This window comes from Balaenoptera ricei, chromosome 20, assembly GCF_028023285.1.
Source record: "Balaenoptera ricei isolate mBalRic1 chromosome 20, mBalRic1.hap2, whole genome shotgun sequence".
Lineage (NCBI taxonomy): Eukaryota > Metazoa > Chordata > Mammalia > Artiodactyla > Balaenopteridae > Balaenoptera > Balaenoptera ricei.
In genome coordinates, this window is record NC_082658.1 from 23,056,127 (window position 1) to 23,075,214 (window position 19,088).

At 58.4% G+C, this 19,088-nt stretch overlaps 1 protein-coding gene across 3 annotated transcripts; it reads right to left on the reverse strand.

The window, feature by feature from the left end:
- Nucleotides 1–210: 210 nt before the first annotated feature.
- On the reverse strand, nt 211–19,037 carry PLCD3 (phospholipase C delta 3). 3 transcript variants are annotated; one of them, XM_059908073.1, is made up of 15 exons: nt 18,499–19,035; nt 8,849–9,010; nt 8,522–8,750; nt 8,041–8,170; nt 6,950–7,178; nt 6,291–6,492; nt 5,975–6,119; nt 4,991–5,143; nt 3,707–3,850; nt 3,420–3,564; nt 2,467–2,583; nt 1,655–1,821; nt 1,349–1,484; nt 1,109–1,258; nt 211–893 (listed from the first exon to the last, which is right to left on the reverse strand). In XM_059908073.1, the coding sequence occupies exons 1-15, from the start codon at nt 18,647–18,649 to the stop codon at nt 805–807; spliced, it is 2,349 nt and encodes a 782-aa protein (XP_059764056.1). In that variant the 5' UTR covers nt 18,650–19,035; the 3' UTR covers nt 211–804. The 3 variants fall into 3 exon arrangements, 2 of the variants coding, with proteins under 2 accessions (XP_059764056.1, XP_059764057.1); XR_009499669.1 differs by having other exon boundaries at nt 806–893; nt 1,109–1,235; nt 18,499–19,037; XM_059908074.1 differs by lacking the exon at nt 1,109–1,258 and having other exon boundaries at nt 18,499–19,037.
- Between the last annotated feature and the right edge of the window lie 51 nt (nt 19,038–19,088).

A 19,088-nucleotide genomic window follows, 5' to 3' on the forward strand; every position in this document is an offset into this window, starting at 1 on the left:
TGTCCTCACAGTCTTGTGATGCTGGCAGCAGCTTTGAGCCAAGAGGAAGGGTCAGGGCTATTTTGAGCTGCGGCAGCTCCTCCAACACCCCTGGCTGTCTTAGACAGGGAGCCCAGATGCAGCAAGAAGCCCAAGGGACGCTCCCTCTGCCCCGTCCTTCCTCATAGGCCTGTGGGTGTGGCCTCAGAGGTGCTCAGGGGGTAGCAATGGTAAAATAAACTTGCTTCTTTATTTTGTTCTGCTGTCCTCTCCAGGGCTCTTCTAAGACAAGTTAAAAATCTCCTCCTACGTTTCCCCAGGGCTGAGCCTCCCCGCCCCTGCTTGCTTTAACAAGGGAGCAGCGCTCAGGTTCCAGAGCTGGAGGGAGGAGCCCAGAAAGCCTGGAGGGGGAAGGAGGGCCTTAGGGGGTGGCTAACGCCTGGGGAGGGGGCAAGGGGGTGGCTGGACTCCTTGTGGGAAGGAGGCTGGGATGGGGCAGAGAGTGGCCAAGGGCTCACGTGTCCTGCTCCCCAAGTCTCCTGGCAGCAACAGGCCTGGCTCTTCAGAAGCCACGACGACCAGGTGGGCTGAGCACCCGAGGAGCTGGGGGCATCTCATGGCCCAGGGAAAAGATCAACTGCCTGTTCTTCAGGAGGGGCTGAGGCGGCCCTCAGCACCCAGTTGAGAACAGAGCCTGGCGGGCAGGCTAAGTGGGAGGCTGGAGGGGCTGGCCCTCCGTCACCCCTCCACTCCGGAGGAGGAGAGGGCCTCCGCTGAGGGATGCAGACTGGCACCTGCAGAACCCAGGGTGGCTCAGCTGTGCCGTCAGGAGCGCTGGATGCAGATGTGGACAAAGAGGGTGGCTGGTGACAGTGAGGCCCCGTCCTTGGAAAGCAGGTGGATGTGGCGGTATCCTGCCGGGAGGGGAGCCCAGTGTCAGCTTCTCTGCCCACTGCACCGCAGGGCCAGGCGTGTGGGGCAGAGACCGCATCCCAGCCCTGGGGGCTGGAGGCTGGGCCCAGCTCGGGCTGGCTTAGGGCAGGCTCTTGGAGGGAGTGGGCAGCCTGGGTGAACAGGGTCTTGGAGGCCCAGCCCCCCTTCTCTTTCCACCCCCATCAACCCCACCAACCTTGCTTCAGGCTGCTGAGAGGCAGTGTAAACTGGCCCACAAAGTCATTGGGGGACGTGGCGTCATAATCTTCTACCACGAACCGGACCAGCACCAGCTCCGGAGCCCGCAGCTGGAACTGCAGGGTCTGCCCCCAGCGGGGGTTGAAGCCTAGGGCGCAGGCCTGTCCGTCAAGAGCCCGCCCTGCACCTGCCCCGCTCCCCGCTGTCTGCCCCCAGCTCGCCCCAGCAGGGCCCCCACCATTGTTGAGCACGTAGTTGGTCTCCTTGCAAGCGCAGTCTGCGGGCACCCCGTGGATCTCAATGCGCACCAGCGGGTCCACGATGGAGTTTGGCTTCTCGGCGTTCAGCTTGGGCAGCTGCTGCGCAGTCAGCACCTGCGGGGGAGGAAGGGGAGCTAGCCTGGCCCGCGGGGCTCACACCGGCCCTCCCGCTCAGGACCCGGAGGCGGACCGCCCTCGCTCAAGCTGTCCCCAGGCCTCTGCTATCCTCAGGCTGGCACCCCGCAGACAGGGACCCCAGGCAGGGTGTGGTCCAGGCTGCTGACCTGGATGGTGAAGGTCGTTCTGGGGGTTCCAGGACACTCAGGGTCAAAGGTTGTGTCAGGCTGCCGCAGACAGGCAGGTTTCAGGACATAGCCGCACCGCCCATTGATAAGGAAGCGCCCGGCATTGAGGTCCATCTCATAACCTGGCGTCTGGAAGTTCAGGGCCACTGTGGACACAGCGGGGGCAGGGCAGGGGCTCTTAGTGGCCCTCTCTTCACTGCTCGGTTTCAGGAGTCTCACTGCCCTCCCCGCCAGACACACCTCATGGGGCAAGGACTCAGCTCTCTCTAGAGAGGGCTCAGGGTCCCACTGCCTGGGTAGTGCTATCCCACCCCTACCATGGCTGGGGGGTTTCACGGCAGCCAGGGAACCCAGCCTCCGCGGCTGGAACCGGAGGGTGGGGCTGGGCCTGGGGCCGGGCCAGAGCCAGGATCCAAGGAAGCCAGATGCTGCCCTACCTGCCCCCAAGGGGACCAGGCTCCTCTCCTTTGGCGCTGCTCAGCGTCCCTCCAGAGCACACGCTCGTCAGCGTTGACTTAGTGGGGACTGCCGGGGTGTGTGTGTGTATGTGAGGGGCACATGGGAGTGGAGGTTTTTAATTTCCACCTTCATGAAAAGTTTTGAGATTGTACACTGGCTCGTTTACACAAACGAGCCTGCTTTGTGTTTCCCCACCTTCCTTGTTGATCAGTCTTTTAATAATTGTCATCAACAAGACTCATTTTTCCACCTTCTGGAAAGCTGTGTGGCCTCATCACCGCCGGGGCCTCCGTGGCCCCCTGCCCACCCCCTCTCCTGCTGCTCCCACTCACCCAGCTGACAGCCCGAGTTCCACATCTCCTGGGGGTTGTAGTTGGCGGAGTTCATCCGCAGCCCCAGTGGGTAGACACGGGTCAGTTGGCAGGCATTGTGCCTGATGAAGCTGTTCCCTGAGGGAGAGTTGGGGCAGGACTGTGACAGCCCCTGGGCTGTGGCTCACCGGGTGCCAGGGCCTGTCACCTCCCCTCCCCCACCTCCAGAGACAAGCTGGGAACAGAGGCTGAACTCCCATCCCCAGCTCCCCTGCCCCCGCTCCTTGTTCTCTCTGATGAGGGGACGGGGGTCCTCACAAGGAGGCTGCTGAAGTCCAGAGAGGGGCAGGGACCCCCCCCCCCCCCGCTCCCGCCGCCTGGCACTGCCTCCCCCCCCAAGTCGACTCCGTGGGTGGAGCACCTGGCCCTAGGCTGGCATCCCCTGTCTTTCATGGCTCATCCCACAAGCACTCCTCCAGCCATGCCTCCGGTTCCAGGAACCCTTCCTATACCTCAAGCCTCCAGGCCTTGGGGCAACCTGCTCCTCCTGTCTGGAAGTCCCCTCCCCCTCCTCACCTGGCTGCTTCCTCCTCATCCTTCAGTCAGGTGTCTTCTCAGCCATCACCTGCTCGGGAACCCTTCTCTGATCTCACCCCCTCCTGCTGGGCTTCCCCAGCCTCCGTCATGCCTGTCATGCCCGACTGATCACCCTGCACAGTAATTCTCCATCTATGTCTGGCCCCAGCACCAGGCTGTGAGCTGGTGAAGGCAGACAGCAGCCTCCCTCTTCCCTGTGCCCTTTTCCCTCTATGTACGCCTGGCCCGGTGCTGGGCATGTGCTGGGCACTCATTCCCTGAGCCCCTCTTTTCACTGCCCCCGAAGCCCTTCCGCACTCCTTTCCAGATCAACTTCAACATCTACCACCCACCAGGAGCCTGCAGGTCCCCCAGAGGCCCGACGTCCTGGCTCCTACCTGCCTCTCGGATGAGCTTCTTGGCCTTGCGCTCGCTGAGGGAGCTGACCTGGCAGGGCTGGGGCAGGGCAGAGCGCAGGGTCCGCAGGCGGGTGGCACAGCAGTACACGGCCAGGGCCGACAGCTCCGGGGAGATCTGCTTAGCCTGGGAGACGAGCCTCAGCGGGGGTCTGCCCACTCCAGACCCCTGGTCCTCCCACCTTCCTTCCCTCTGCCACCTGCCCCCAAGCTCCACAGTGGTATCAAGCCCCTGCCCAGCCCGGGCCGGCCCAGCCAGGCCCACTCACCCGCCGCCTCTGCTCTGCGGCTCCCGCCTCCTCTTCTTCGTCCTCGTCTTCGTTGTCCTCCTCCCGGTCTGATAGAACTCGACCGTCCTCATTCCGAGCAGCTGGCAGCTTCTTCCCCTTCACCAGGACCCGGCCTTTCAGCTGCTGTAGAGACCAACACGGAACAATTAAGCCCTTTGGCCCCTATGTCAGCCGGTCAGTCTATCATTCAGCCACCACTGTGTGAGGGGCTGGCCCCGGGTGGCGAGCAGCGAAGGAGACAGAGATGAGTGATGTTTCTAATAGGAAGAAACCTATGAGGGAAACAGCTCTATCCACAGGGGACTGGCTAATGGGGCCCCTCTAAGCATCAGCATACTACACAGCAGCCAATAAAATGAATGAGACAGCTCAGGGTTGAAAGAGTAGGTGCTCTCTTCAAAAAAGATCTCATGTGAAAGAAGCGCGTGTAGAATATGTGTTCACATGATCTTCTTTGTGTACCATTTGAAGGAGAAGATAGCTATGTACATAGCTATATATATGCATGGGAAAGTTCTGGAAGGATTCACAAGACACTGTTGAAGATGATTACTTCTTCAGAAATAGGACAGGGGGGAGCCTGAGTGGAGGAAAATCCATTTTTCATTGTGTATGCTTTTCTGCGGCTCCATTTTTTCTTTTACCATATGTATGTTATTTTCATACTGATAAAAAAATCAAATCACACACAAAGGTGAATCTACATTCCTTGCATAATTTGGGATTGGGAGTAGGAGGAGAGTTTTCTCAAAGAGCCTAAAAAGGATAAATGTCCTGAAGGGGCAGATAAAATGCTCTGGGGGTTGGGAGGAAAGGAGGATGGACCACTTCTGGCCAGAGAGCTGAGGAAGTTGTTACGGCCGCAGGAAGAGGCCCTCTGTGCTGAGCTAGAGCTCTAAGCAGGTGGAGCCTGGCGAGCACAGATGGCTAGGAAGGGAGCTGCAGGTGGAGCAGACAGTGTCAACCAAGGCCTTCGAGATGGGAATGGCCGAGCCTGCAGGGACTCCGTGGGCAGGAGGCAGAGCGGGGAGGTCAGGGCCAGGTCGTAGAGGGCCTTCGATGCCAGGTGAGAGGGTGGGGTATGTCTAGTCAAAATGGAAGGCAGACAAGTGACAAGACCACAGGGTGGCAGATGTCAGATGAACGGAGAAGCGGAGGAAGGTTAAGACAGAGAGAGGGGAGGGGGCCTGAACAAGGGAGGTGGATGGTGGACCTCGGAGCCAGACCCTCCCCCCACCCAGGCTGGGGGTCCGGGAGCATCACCTCTGGGGACGGCAGCTCTTCAGGGTTCTGGGAGTCCAGCAGCTGCGTCACCAGCATGTCCCCTAGGATGGTGTGGAGGTGACGGGCCATGGCAGCCTGCTGCTCCAGCCCACAGTGGTTCTCGAGGGACAGGATGACAGGGTACGGGGACAGCTGTGGGAGGGAGGGGCGGCAGCTCAGAGTCACTCACCCCTCCCCCAGCAGGACCCCTGCTATGCCCGGCCCCCCACCCCTTTCAGGACAGGCAGGCAAAGGCAGGGCTCTGGAGAACCCACTCTGGGGGAGACTGAGTGAGTGGATGTGGGACACACTGGGGTCAGTGTGTACGTGGAGGGGCAGAGGTCAGATCTGGGGCCTTGGGGAAGGGGTGGACTGTCTGGGGAGCTGAGGGTGGCTGCAGGAATGTTTTTCTTTTATAAATGCTCTTTATCTGTTAATGACACTGACCATGTCGTTTAGGTTGCACACTTTTGGTCCCAGCCCATCATTTGTTGATGGTAAGGTTTGTATAGCTCGACAGAAGTTGCAATTTTATGTAGGTGCAACACTGAGCCTCTCTTTCACGATTTTCTCTTTGCGAGTCATGATTAAAATGTCCTTCCCTACCCACAAGGTTTTCTTCTGGAAATTTTACTATTTTAATACATTTACTAAATATAAGGGTGGGAGAAGGGAGCCTCTCACCCAGCTTTATTCTACCCCCATTGGGCAGCTGTCCCAGCAGCACTTGGTGAAAGTGAGTCTCTGGGCAGGGGTTTCTTTTGTTTTGGGGGGTTTTTGTTTTGGGGTTTTTTTGGCCACGCCACAGCATGCAGGATCTTAGTTCCCTGACCAGGGATCGAACCCATGCCCCCTGCAGTGGAAGCACAGAGTCCTAACCACTGGACCACTAGGGAAGTCCCAGGGGTTTCTTTTGGAAGGACCGAGACCAGCTGATGTCATGGGGAAGGCTCTGGGGCTGGGCGTGGGGGTCCCAGGGCTCACAGTGAAGGCGTGGTCACGCACTGCCTGGATCACATCTCGGAAGAGGATCTTGGAGGTGAGGGTGTGGCCATGGTAGATGACCGGCTCCCCTCCTGGCCCCTCCCAGCAGTCAAGCTCCACACAGCGGCATCCCTGGGCAAAGGCTCTGCGGACAGATGGATGGATGGGCAAGGTGTCATGTGGGTGGCACAGAGCAGGGCAATGGACAGGCCCCCAGGTAGGCCCCAGGAAGCCCAGGGCGGGAGTTGAGCCCCATGTCCATCCCCAAACTGGCTCCCAGACATGTTCACTCCCACCATCCCCCCCACTATGGTACCTAACATAGGCCTCGGTGCTGCTGGGCCCACCGATCTGAGAGTCGGTCAGGTAGGTATTGTGGGAGCAGGAGATGAAGTAGTGGGCCAGGGGCTGGTTCATGTCCTGGAACACACACGTGTGGGCCAGGTTCAGGGCAGCCCCCTCAGGCGACAACAGGTACATCATGAAGCCATCCAGAGTCATCAGTTCATGCTGCTTGGCTGAAGGAATGGGCAGAAGAGCGCATCACGGGGGACCCCTTTGGCCCTAAAATGCCTCAAAGCTCACTCAACTTAGTAATAGTGAGCACCTGCCTACTGACTGGACTCTACGTAAGTTACGCCTTTTTTTTTTTGGCCACGCCTCACAGCTTGCGGGATCTGTTTCCCGACCAGGGATTGAACCCGGGCCACGGCAGTGAAAAGCTGGAATCCTAACCAGTAGGCCACCAGGGGACTCCCAAGTTATGCCATTTAATTTCAACCCAACCCTGTGAGGACGGTACATTACTATGCCATTTTACAGATGTGGCAGCTGAGTCTCAGAGAGGCAAGGTAACCTGCCCAAGATGGTGCCCACAGCCTGTAATAGCAGAGCCCACTTAGCTGGGAACCCGGACCTGTCAGATGCCGAGCCCTGGGCCGTGTTGGCCCCAGCCCCATCTGTCAGACCCCTCACCTGTCTCGTTGAGCTCATAGGTGTGGATGAGCTGCCGGGCGTGGGCCAGCGTGGCGCCATCCTCACCCTGGTCCTCCAGGAACTCCAGCAGCTCGGAGGTGCTCAACACCCGGTCCTCGCCCGAGTACCGATGGAAGATCTCCTCCAGCTCGGGGCGTTTCAGCAGCCGTCGCAGAAACTCCTCGATCTCAGGCCCCTCCAGCCACTCATTGTTGGAGCGGTCACACTCCTGGAGAGCAGGAGGGAGAGATTCAGAGGAGGAGGACACCCTGGGAGAGCTGGCCTGCGCCGACACACCCGTCATCCACCATGTCTGGGAAGGAGGCGTTGTCCGCAGTTTCACAGGTGGAGAAACTGAAAGCTAGCCAGGCTCCGGGTCTCACTCAGACTCACACAGCTGCTAAATCGCAGGGCTGGGATTCTAAGAAAGGACTCCTGGGTTCATTACCTGTTCCTCTGCCCCATGACCTACTCCAAGAATCAAGATGTAGGAGGAAAAACTGTGAGCCCTGGGCAGGGCTGAGGCCCGGTGCCAGAATCCCCCCTTCCCGTGTGTATACGCTACCGTTCTCACCCTCACACGTTCACACCCAGGGTCAATGAGCAACACATAACAGAATTCACGTGGTGCTATCGGCCCAGGTGCACAGGTGCCATGGCCCTCCTGTCTTTTGGAGTCACAGTCAACATCCACACAGGTGTCTCCACGTGATCCAACTGGGCCACGGATGCAGAGCCCACCTCTGTGGGCCCCTGTCTGTGCTCCCACATGTGGGGTGTACACGGTCACGTGTGGAGGTGCCACACATGCCACAGTGGAGGGGGGTGTGCTCCTGTGTGTACCCATGAGCCCGAGGTCCTCCCTACCTGGGCTCTGCCTGAGGGTGAGGAAAGGAGCTCTGGGCCAGCACTCCCATCCTGGCCCAGTGGCTTCACTGGGATGAAAGTGTACCTAGGCCCAGATGTGGCCTTTCTGCAGAGAGAGGCCACTCACCACAAAAGCTGGGGGGTGGGAAGGGGGGAGGGAACCGATGACTCAGATGGCTGGGGGAAGGCAGAGAGCAGAGGTCAGAATGGTGGCAGATGCCCACCTTGAAGAGGCGGTAGGCGTACATGTCGTTCATGTCCACGTTGACCATGCGGAGCAGGTTCTTGATCTCCTTGAAGCTCATCTTACTGTCCTGGTTGGAGTCTGCTCGATGCAGATAGAAGTGGATCCAGGTGTGGGTGCTCAGGAAATACTAGAAACAGGCTGGGCCCCGCCCCCTGCTGACAGGTAACTGGCAGGTATGGCATACCCTCACCCCCGCCCTGGGGGCTCCCGGATTTGGGGGCTGTGCTTTCCCCTCAGCCTGTGGACCCCCTGAGTGCCCCAGCCGCACGTCCTCCACGGGACCGGGCTCCCCAGAGACAGGATGCCCCGTCACCACCCTCAGTTCTGAAGACAAGGGGCTCTATCTCAAACCGCGGGTCCCTAAGGGCGGAGCCACGCCTCCCCTGGGCCTGATCCCGGCACAGGGCCGGCCCCTCTCCCCGCGCGGTCCACTGCCCTCCCCGCCGGGGGGAGGATATTGGTCGAGGCGCTCGCGCTGGCTCATGGCATCGAGGCGCGCGCGCAGCTTGGCCAGACCGCGCACCCAGCGCTGCGCCTCCTCGGCCGTGGGCGCCACCAGGTCCAAGTTCTTGCGACGCCCCTTGAAGGCGATGGTTAGGCAGCGCGCCGGCTCGAAGGCGCCCCCGAAGCGCCGCAGGCCCTCGGACTGGTGGCCCTCCCGGACAGCCTCGATATGCTGCACGAAGACTGCGGAGAGGGACGGGACGCGCGCGGCCGGGTCAGGGCGGCGGGGCCGGGCCTCCACTGTCCCCCGCCTGCCCACGCCCGCCCGGGTCCCAGCTCACAGATGTGCTGCGAAGGCGCGCGTGGGATGCGCCGCTGGAACCACACGCTCAGGCCGTCCTCCTGCAGCCGGTACAGCCGCTCCTTCTTCCATGTCCGCGAGCGGATCTTGCAGAGCCGGGAGCCCCGCAGCATGGCGCGCACGTCCTCGTCCTCCGTCAGGCCTGCGGGGGCGGGAGGCCATGGGCATCCTGGCCGGCCCTGCCTGCAGGTTCCCGCCACCCTCCTCCCAGCAGGGAGGTGCGGCCTCCCTGCCCAAGCCTCTGCAAACTCTCCCAGGCAGCTCTTCCTCTCCCTGTAACAGGCCCCAACACTGGCTTTGGCTATAGGCTTTTTGGCCCCACGGCCTGTGCTTGGTGTGTCCCACCCAGGCCCCCCGGGAGGGGTGCCAGTAACAGGTCTGCCCTCCTCCCTGTCAAGCAGCCTCCTCTGGAGGCCCTCAGAGCAGAGCTCAAGGCAGCGCCTGGGACTCAGGCCTCGCTAAAGGTCACTCTTTCTGCCACTCCCCTCCATCACGGCCTCCAGCCTTCAAGCCTAGAATCTGCCATCAATAGCCTTTTCCCTTGACACGAAAACCTGACCATCAAGAGGGTAGTCTCACTATCTAACCTAAATCTTTCTTGCTGCAACCCAAGCTCCTCATCTCTGCTTTCCCGAAGACAAGGGAGGACAGCAGAGGTCACTCTGGCTCCAGGGTCTCAGGCCAAGCATGCCAGGCCCAGTCCTGCCTTGGCCAGCCTGGGACTGATCTCCAGATGCCCTGGTGGGGCCCAGCTGAAAGCATGATCTCCTGTGACACTTGGTATCCCCCTTGCCCAGCCACTGTCACAACCCCGTGTAACCCCTGAGCCCACATGTGCTCTCCAGTCACAGTGTCCATCTTTCTTAATAAGACAAAATGCTTACAAAGTACCTACTACATGCCAGACCCCACTCATGTATTAACACACGAGAAAACAAGTGCAGAGATGCTTCAGCAACTTGCCAGAATTCCATGGCTGGGGAGTGGCAGAAGCAGGCTTCAAACCCTGGAGGTCAGGCTCCAGCACCTTCGCCCTTGGCCACTACACTGACCCCTCTGCTCCTTCTACCCTCCTCCCTCCCCAGCTCCCTGCAACCACCCTGGGCTTGAGGACCTAGGAAAGAGCAGGGTCCGAGGAGTCAAATACCAGCTCTGTCACTTCCCAGTTACACGGCCTTGGTGGCACTACCCTGTGACTGCTCTAAGCTTCATGTTCACCATTCATAAAATGGAGACCACAATAGTAGCTGCTACAAAATCCAAAATTCAGTCAAAATGCTGCCCATCCTGGTAGGGCCACACCCTGCTCAGATCTGCCTCAGCAGGGGTCAAAACCAAAGGTTTATGAGCCATGGGACAATAGAACGTGTGGGAACCAGACAAAATGTAGGGAAGGACGGAGGCAGCCAGGAGTGGATGAAGGCCCAGAGTTCCCAGAGAACCGAATCTGGGTTTATATGTGACGCCTCCAGATTTTTCAATGTTGGCAATTAAATCAAATTGAAACAAAAAACCCCAAAACACCACTGTGTGGGCCAAAGGAAACAAGACAGTGGGCCTCTCTTCCTCCCTTTATTTTAACAAGCTCCCAATACTGGGTTTGGCTTTAGGCTTTGTGGTCCCAAGGACCCTGCTTGCCCAGCTGCAAACCCTGACCCGAGGAATCAAGTCTAAATTCCTGGGCCTTCCTCTCACTCTCTCCAGGAGCCTTTGTAGGATCCTTCTCCCGTCTCTTCCTCACACTGGAGTCCTTCAAGGACCACCTCCTCCAGGAAGTCTTTCCTGATTTGTCTTCAAATAGGAGTTCTCCTTCCCTGACCACCAGCAACACTTGTTACTTTAATTAATCACCCCACCTAAACTGTAATTTCAGTGGACCTTAATAAGCCCAAGCACTGGGATATCCTCACCTCAGTGCTTGTCCCAGAGCCAGGCTTGCAGCCAGTGTTTTCTGAAAGGGGAGGCAGATGGACAGACAGCTGGGGACTAAGTGCATTCTAGCCCCAGCCCTGAGCCATCTGTCCAGATGTCAGGGCAGCAGCCTTGTGGGTCAGGGTTTCTCAACTCCAGCTGTGCATCAGAATCACCTGGTGGAGGTTGCAAAACCCATGACCCAGAGATTCTCGTCCAGCAGGTACAGGTTGGGGGTTGGGCATCTGTATGTTTAAAAACCTACCTTATGACTTTGAGAGTGACTATTATGGAGAATCATGGACTCAGGGGCAGGAGGAGAAACCTGCCATCCTTAAGAGGCTATGGTCCCCCTTGGGGCCAATTTGTGACCTTAATGGCTCCAAGGGGTCTCTCAGGGTTTAGACTGTGGCCTTCTGGAAGGGTCAATGCCCACTCAGTGCCACCTAGCTAGGAAGGGGAGGTGGAACCCTCCTTCTTCCAGGTAAAGAGCTGGAACTTGGCATGTGCCAGGCCAAGAGACTCACCAGACCCTCAGGCCCCTATCCCCACATCCAGGCAACCTCTGCATTCTCTCATCCTGAGGAACAACAGAGGGGGGGGCAGGGCATTCAGGGGAACCTGCAGTGCCACCAGGGGTGAGCCCACCCCTCCACCACCTCCTCAGCTATGGGAAAGGGGACTCCTCATTCCCATGACAACCAGGCTCTGCAGCTGGAGCCACCTCCCCTGACTGGGCCAGCCCTGTGATGCCAAGGCCAGAGGTGGGGAGGATGGGGAGGAGGCGGCTTGGTGAATGACTAAGGCTGGAAATGGAGGTGAGTCACTGAGGGCCTCTTTTGTCCAGAGTCTGCTGCAAACAGGACATGGAGAAAGGCAGCCTGAGCTCCCGACCAGCCCCCCACTGGGACAGGTTCCCACGTTGAGGAGAGGCCCCTACTCCTGGCCCTCACCCCCAGCTCCCCGGGAGCCTGCTGGGGGAAGGGGTGACATTCCATTCTGCCCACCCAACCAGCACAGGCCCCCGGATCACACTGCCCCTTGGACCACACTGTCCTCCAACCACACTGCCAGAGGAAAAGCCACACAGAATGAGGGTGAAGTGCCAGGCTGGGCCAGGTGCTGAGTCCCTGGGTGGGTGCCTCTATTTCTCCATTGCTTGAGCTTCTGAACCCTGGGGTAGTGAGGGGGCTCATCTGTCAGATGGGAAGGGCAGGACCAAGGGAGGTAAGGGCGTGAGGTCAGGAGGCAGGCCCAGGCCCTGGGCAGTGATGCTGAGAGGGGCCTGGTCCTCTGCCTAGCCACCCAGTAAATATTTATCGGTCTTGCCAGATCCAAACCCACAGATGTTTCCTCGACCTCATTCCTACCTGCTTGGAGCAGGCGTGCAAGCCTCCTGTGGTTTCCGTGGATTCTCTATCTATCCATCTCTGCCTTGAACCTGGAGCTGGGCTGGGCCAGCACCATGGCCACCTCAACCGAGCAGGTGGGGGAACAATCACGAAATAACAGTAGTAAAAATGAGGACAGACAGTACCAAAACGTGGAAACAACCCAAGCGTACATCAACAAATGAATGAATAAGCAAAATGTGGTCTATGCATACAGTGGGATAATTATTCAGCCATAAAGAGGAGTGAAATCTGATCTCTGCTACAACATCGATGAACCTTGAAAACATTATGCTAAGGGAAATAAGCCAGACCCAAAATGACAAATGATGTACGATTCCATTTAAATGAGGTACCTAGAACAGTCAAATTCATAGAAACTGATTTTATATCACTTATACCTCAATTTTAAAAATTCAGAGACAGAAAGTAAATTAGAGGTTACCAGGGGCTGGGGAAAGGGAAGAATGGTGAATTATGTCCTAATGGTTACAGAGTTTCTGTTTAGGGTGATGGAAAAGTTTTAGAAATAGCACAACATTGTGAATGTAATTAATGCCACTGAATTACCCACTTCAGAATGGTGTACATGGCCAATTTTATGTTATATATATTTTACCACAATTTTTAAAAATTAAGGGACTTCGCTGGCGGTCCACTGGTTAAGACTCCGCGCTTTCAATGCAGGGGGCACAGGTTCGATCCCTGGTGGAGGAACTAAGATCCTGCATGCCACACAGCACAGCCAAAAAATAATAATAATAATAATGTAATGCCAGAAACCACTGTACACTTTAAATGGCTCAATGGTATGGGATGTGAATTAATTCTCAATAAAGCTGTTAAAGAGGCACAGAGCAGCTAACGAACTTGTCCAGGGTCACAGGGCAGCTGGAGCGCGTTGAGAGTTGGGGGGCCTCACCCAAAGGGCTCTGTGTGACTGAAGGAGCACACAGGGCTCTCTGTCTGAGGCCCGCCCACAGGGGGCTCACAGTAAATGATAACAAAGAAGGAAACCGAGGCAGTGCCCGGGAGGGAAGAGGGACCCGGGTATTCTGCTCCATCCCTGCTCCTCATTCCCACGGCTTCCAGCTGGGCCCCTCTCCCGCCCAGCCCAGCTCCGTGTCATCAGCTGGGGCCCAGACACCTTCCCTGAGCCGCTTATCTCAGCCCCCAGAAAGGGGCCGGGAGGTGGTGAGGAACGGGCAGCACCACAGTTTCCCAGTAACCACCTGCAGCCTGGGCGGTTTGGGCTGTGTGTGGTTTGGGGCCAAGGCTGGGGGCAGGAATCTGCCCCACTGGCAGAGCTGGAAGGGGCTGTGGGGAGGCCAAGTTTATCCCTGGCCCTTCAATCCCACCTTTCTCACAGATGGGCCACTGATGATCAGAGAGGACTAGCTGTGTATGCTGAAAACAGTGTGGGTGGCCCAAGGCAGGGGTGGATGCAGGGGCCGTGTAGGGCGTGGGCAGAGGCCCGAGTGGGCTGGTGGCAGGGGTGGGAGTGCTGTGTGGTCACGGGGTGTGTATGCAGAGAGCAGGGTGTGTAAGGAGTGAAGGTGTGTGTAGGGTGGTGTGTGCATATCGGGGGGTGTGTGTGTGCGTGTGGTTGGTGGGTGGGAGGTGGTCAGCTTGGCGTGGAAACTAAGGTGTGTGTGTGTGTGTGTGTGTGTGCCAGTGCACACTCAGGAAGGGCTCACGGGACTCCAGCAGGAATGTGAGACATGCAGGGAACAGCGACAGCCGACAGCTTCATGCCAACGGGGGAGGGGAGGAAGAGCAGCTTTTCCCCGGTGACTGAGGCCATGAGGCTCTGGGAGGGGACAGGCAACAGCGAGGGCTCTCAAACACCTTCCCACTGGAATCCTCAAGCCAGCAGGTAGCCCCAGCACCTCGGGTACCAAACGTGTCCCCCTCGCCCTGGCTGGCTGCCACACCCAAGGCTAGAGCCTAGCGGAGCTCAGTGCCAGAATCCATAACATTCCTTGAAGCATCAACAAAGTCAAGAAAGGCAGGCGGTGCTTCCCCCGCTCCGGGTGGACATAGTACGATACAGGGGGCAGCACTCTTCTCTGCAGGCCCAGACCAGGCGTGAAGCCTGTTTGGGGGCTGAGATCGTGGAGCGGGGCCCCTCAGAGCTGAGGAAGGAGGAGAGGTGAGGGGGGCCAGGAGGCAGGACAGAGCCAGCCCCCAGCCCTGCCTGGCACACACCGGCGTGACCAGGAGGGCTGCCCACCCCCCCCACCACCCAGGCCAGGCACCTACCCAGACCGGGGGCTGCTCTGAAGACTGCCCCACCTGCCAACCTCGCCCCTGGCAGCCCCACTCACCCTGCAGGAGATGCCCTGGGCAGGCCATCGGGAGAGCCCACTTTCCCTGCGGCACTTGGTGGTGTGTGCCGACCGGGGAGGGAAGGGAACAGATTCTGCCCACTTAGTGCTCTGCTCACAGGGAGGATTAGGGGCCGGGTGGAGCATCAGGGGCACAGGGGCAGTTCCAGGCTCTGGGGAGACAGGGCTGCCGACAAAGTTCAGGATGCCCAGTTAAATGTGAATTTCAGATGAACAACAAATAATATTTTAGTATCAAATATTTACATAATTTGGGACATACTGATATTTTTTTTGGCAGCCCTATGAGGACACCCCTGGCAGCTGGCAGAGCCACTATGGGGGAGGGGTGTAGCAGGCCCCTCCCCACCAGGCTTAAATCACTCATTCATTCATTGTGTTAGGAGCTTGGACTCTGGGCCAGACTTCCTGGGTTCGAATCCTCTCTTAGCTACTTCCCAGCTTGGAATCCGGGGCAAGTTACTGAACCTCGCTGAACCTCAGTTTCCTCACTCGTAAAATGAGGCTAATGGTCCCACCTACCTCATAAGGTTGTGACATTAAATGAGCTAATACGACAAAAGCGCTCGCACAGTGTTATAAAGGTGTTAATTAGTATTCATTAATTCCAGAAATAAAGAGCCCTCATTGAAAACGATGGCTTTGGTGGCAGACAGACGCTGCCTCTTAGCCGCGCGGCCTTGGGCCGGTGACTTCACCCCCTCCACCTCGAGTTTCTCATCTGTGAGGACAGTGACAGCACCTTCCCCTGGGGTGACCGAGGATTACGTGGGATCTGGGCTACTGCAAGCTCAGCCCTGCCGCGGTGCTCCCTGGGCTCCTCTTCTGCCTCTTCAACTGTTCCCTGGCTTCCCTGGTGCAGACCAGGCCAGCAGCCCAGCCTGGGGGCAGGGGATGGGAGCGGAGTGGACCCTAGGCTCCACAAATGACTCCCACTCAACGCGGGGGCTGCGGTCCATCCCCCCTCATCTCGGTTTCCCCCAGTATGGCCCCCCTTTCTTTTCCTTGGGCCCCTCTTCACCTTTGACTCTGAGCCACTCCCTGCCCTAGTCTCTTGACCTGATCAGAAAGAAAATCTGTCCTCTGTTAGACTAAGGGGTTTGGCGAAGGCGGTGACAAGACACAGCCCTGAGGGTCATTTCAGGAGAGGCAGCAGCTGCAGGGGTCATCGTGGAAGCTACCTCGGTGGTAGACCTAGGACTTGGCCTTTATGGCCAGGGCAGTTGGGCCCCAGGACACCTGGGTTTCGCCTCCAACCTGTTTCTGGACTCAGTCAGGCCTGGGGAAGGGTCATTCCCCACAGACTTGACATTCCTCTCTCGGAAGGCAGTCACTCAACAGGACGGTGCCGCAGTCATGGGGGAGGGAGGGTGGCCCAGATGGCATTCTGACACCCACATAGTTCCCAAGAGCGTCACTGTCACAGGGTGCCCGGAGCTCCCGTTCAGCGTTACTCAGCCAAAGGGTAATGAGTCTTGGGCTCAGCTGTAATTATTTGTCTACAAGTGGCTCCTGGCGCTAGACTGTTCATTCCCCCAGGGCAAGGTGCTGTGTTCTCCATCTCCGTAGCCCCAGCCCTGACACTGCGCCCTGGCATGCGGACGGGGCTTAGCAACAGTGTATGGAATGAGGAGGCAGGCAGGTGTGCAGGAGCATCACCTCAGCCCTCCCATGGTACCCATAACCCCCACAGGCAGCTGACTCCTGGGACTGCTTCTCTGGCCCAACATCAGCCCTTGACTATCTCAGCAGCACCTCAACTCCCCATGGCCATCGACCTCTCCCCAAACCACCACTGCCCCTTAGACCACAGGATGATGACGCCGCCACCCATTAGAGACACCTTCCAGATCCCACCAACTGCAAAGTCCAGCCCAGTCCATCTCCCTGTAGTTCTGGAATCCATCTCGGCTGTACCGACCCACTTCTGAGCTCCCCGTCCCCCCCCCCCCGCACACACACAGCTTGCCCAGCTGACTCCTCAACCTCCCTCCTGTGGGTCTCCTTGTTTCACCCCTGCCTTCGTCCAACCCACCCCTACTCTACACAATTCCTGCCTCTCTTCTCCGGCCTGAGACCTTTCCCAGGCTCCTGTTGCCCTCCAGAGAAAGTCCATAACCTTATAAGTAGGGGCCTTGAGGAGCCAGCCTCCACCTGCCTCTCTCCTTTTGCCTCACTCTAGTCTCCCTCCAGCTCCAGGGTGCAGCCAGGGCTCGCTAGCACCTTGGTCCTTCCTTCATAGCCTTGTTTCTTTGCTTCATTGTCTGACATCCTTGCTGGTACTTCAGCTCTCTGAGGGCCAGGACCGTGCCTGCCTTGTTCGTTGCTGAATCCCCAGGGCAGAGCATACTATAGGCACTCAATAAATGTTTGTGGAATGCATGTGTGATTGATGAAGGGTAGGGCAGAGACCGCGTCCTCTGTCTCCATAAGGAGAGTGCCAGGCACGGTGCTCAGAACACAGCACTCAATAAATTCAGGTCAAATGAATGAGAGGAGGTAGAAGTAAGAACGGGGGGTGGGGCTTCCCTGGTGGCGTGGTGGTTGAGAATCCGCCTGCTGATGCCGGGGACACGGGTTCGAGCCCTGGTCCGGGAAAATCCCACATGCTGCGGACCCGTGCACTACAACTACTGAGCCTGCGCTCTAGAGCCCACGAGCCACGACTACTGAGCCCACATGCCACAACTACTGAAGCCCCCGCGCCTAGAGCCCATGCTCCGCAACAAGAGGAGCCACTACAATGAGAAGCCCGTGCACCTCAACAAAGAGAAGCCCCCCTCGCCACAACTAGAGAAAGCCTGTGCACAGCAACAAAGACCCAATGCAGCCAAAAATAAATAAATAAAATAAATAAAGGGCTTCCCTGGTGGCGCAGTGGTTGGGAATCTGCCTGCCAATGCAGGGGACACGGGTTCGAGCCCTGGCCTGGGAGGATCCCACATGCCGCGGAGCAACTAAGCCCGTGCGCCACAGCTACTGAGCCTGCACGTCTGGAGCCTGTGCTCCGCAACAAGAGAGGCCACGATAGTGAGAGGCCTGCGCACGGCGATGAAGAGTGGCCCCCGGTCGCCGCAAATGGAGAAAGCCCTCGCACAGAAACGAAGACCCAACACAGCCAAAAATAAATAAATAAATTTATAAAAAAAAAATAAATAAAAAATTTTAAAAATCTTAAAAAAGTAAAAAAGAACAAGGGGTGGAGGACAGTGGTAAAGAGAAGGTAAGACCACCTATCGGGACCTCTGAATTTTGCTCCAAGGTTCACACAGGTCTTCGGGCAGCCCTGCCCTCTGTTGCCTCAGCCCCACCTCATTAACTATGCTACCGACCACAGTTCTACTACACCACTTCAGTTTTACAGTATTTTACATTGTATAAAATACTCTCACACGTAAACCCCCTCGTTCAAGCCCTCAGCCCCCCAGTCAGTCCCACTTTGCCCTGGTTCTGAGAGGGGGCCAGGGGCAGTGTGGGGTACATACCAACTTTTGCCCTCTATTAGCTGTGTGGTCATAGACAAATTCCTTTCTCTGAGTCAGCTTCTTCATCTGTGAAATGGGGATTATACCACCTGCCTCTCAGGAATGTGAAGAAGATTGAAGGGCACCACATCCGTAACCACCCAGTGCTGGCCAGTGTCTGGGAGATGCTTGATAAACCACAGTTTTTCCTTTCCCCCACTGACTTCCCTCAAATCTGAGAAGGCAACTCTGGCTTTCTGACCCGAAGGTAGGGCGCCCCCTGGTGGAAAACAAAAGCCATCCTGGGAGCCTCGCTCGGACCCCAGGACCTCGGGTGACCCCAGGTGCGACCTCCCCTCCCCCGCTGGAACGGTGCTGGCCTTCCATCCCTAGCCGGACTCCCCACAGCCCCATTGGGAAGCCCACCAACGGCTCGCCGGAACACCCCGACCCTCCCAGGCTGCGCCGCCGGGGCCCGTCCGCGCCCACCCCGAGCCGCCCCAGCCGCTCACTGACCCATCTTCTTCAGCGCCCGCAGCCCGGGCCTCTTGTTGCCGCCGTCCTGGGGTGCGGGCGGGGACGGGAGCGCGACGGGCGCTGCGACCTGGGCCGGCACCGGGGGCTCCTCGTGCCGCCGGTGGCGGCTCCTCCAGCGGCCGCACAGCATGGTCGCAGGGCCGGGGCCGGGGCCGGGCCCGGGGTCTGTGCGCGGTGTCGAGCGAAGAAACTTAGCGGCGCCGGGAGGGAGTCGGGAGGAGGAGGAGTCGCGAGCAGGGAGAGAGGGAGGGACGAAGGTCAGGGAAGGAGGGACCCGGAGGGAGAGGGCGGGACCAAGGATGGCTTGGGGAGGTGCGAGGGGGCGGTGAAGGGGGCGGTGACCCCAGGCGGGGAACTGTGCCCTAGAGAAAGTGTGGGGAGGGGGCCTGACCCGCGCCCCCGAGTCTCCGCTTTAGGCCCCTGCTCCTGGGTCCGCCTCCCCATTCTCCGAGCAGTCCTGGGATCCCGGCCCTATCGGAGTCCTGAGCCCCCATGGTGCTGCGGGGAGGCATCGGAGGGGGCGAGGGCTGCCCTCTGGCACAGACACCCTCTCCTTTCCCCGGACCCTG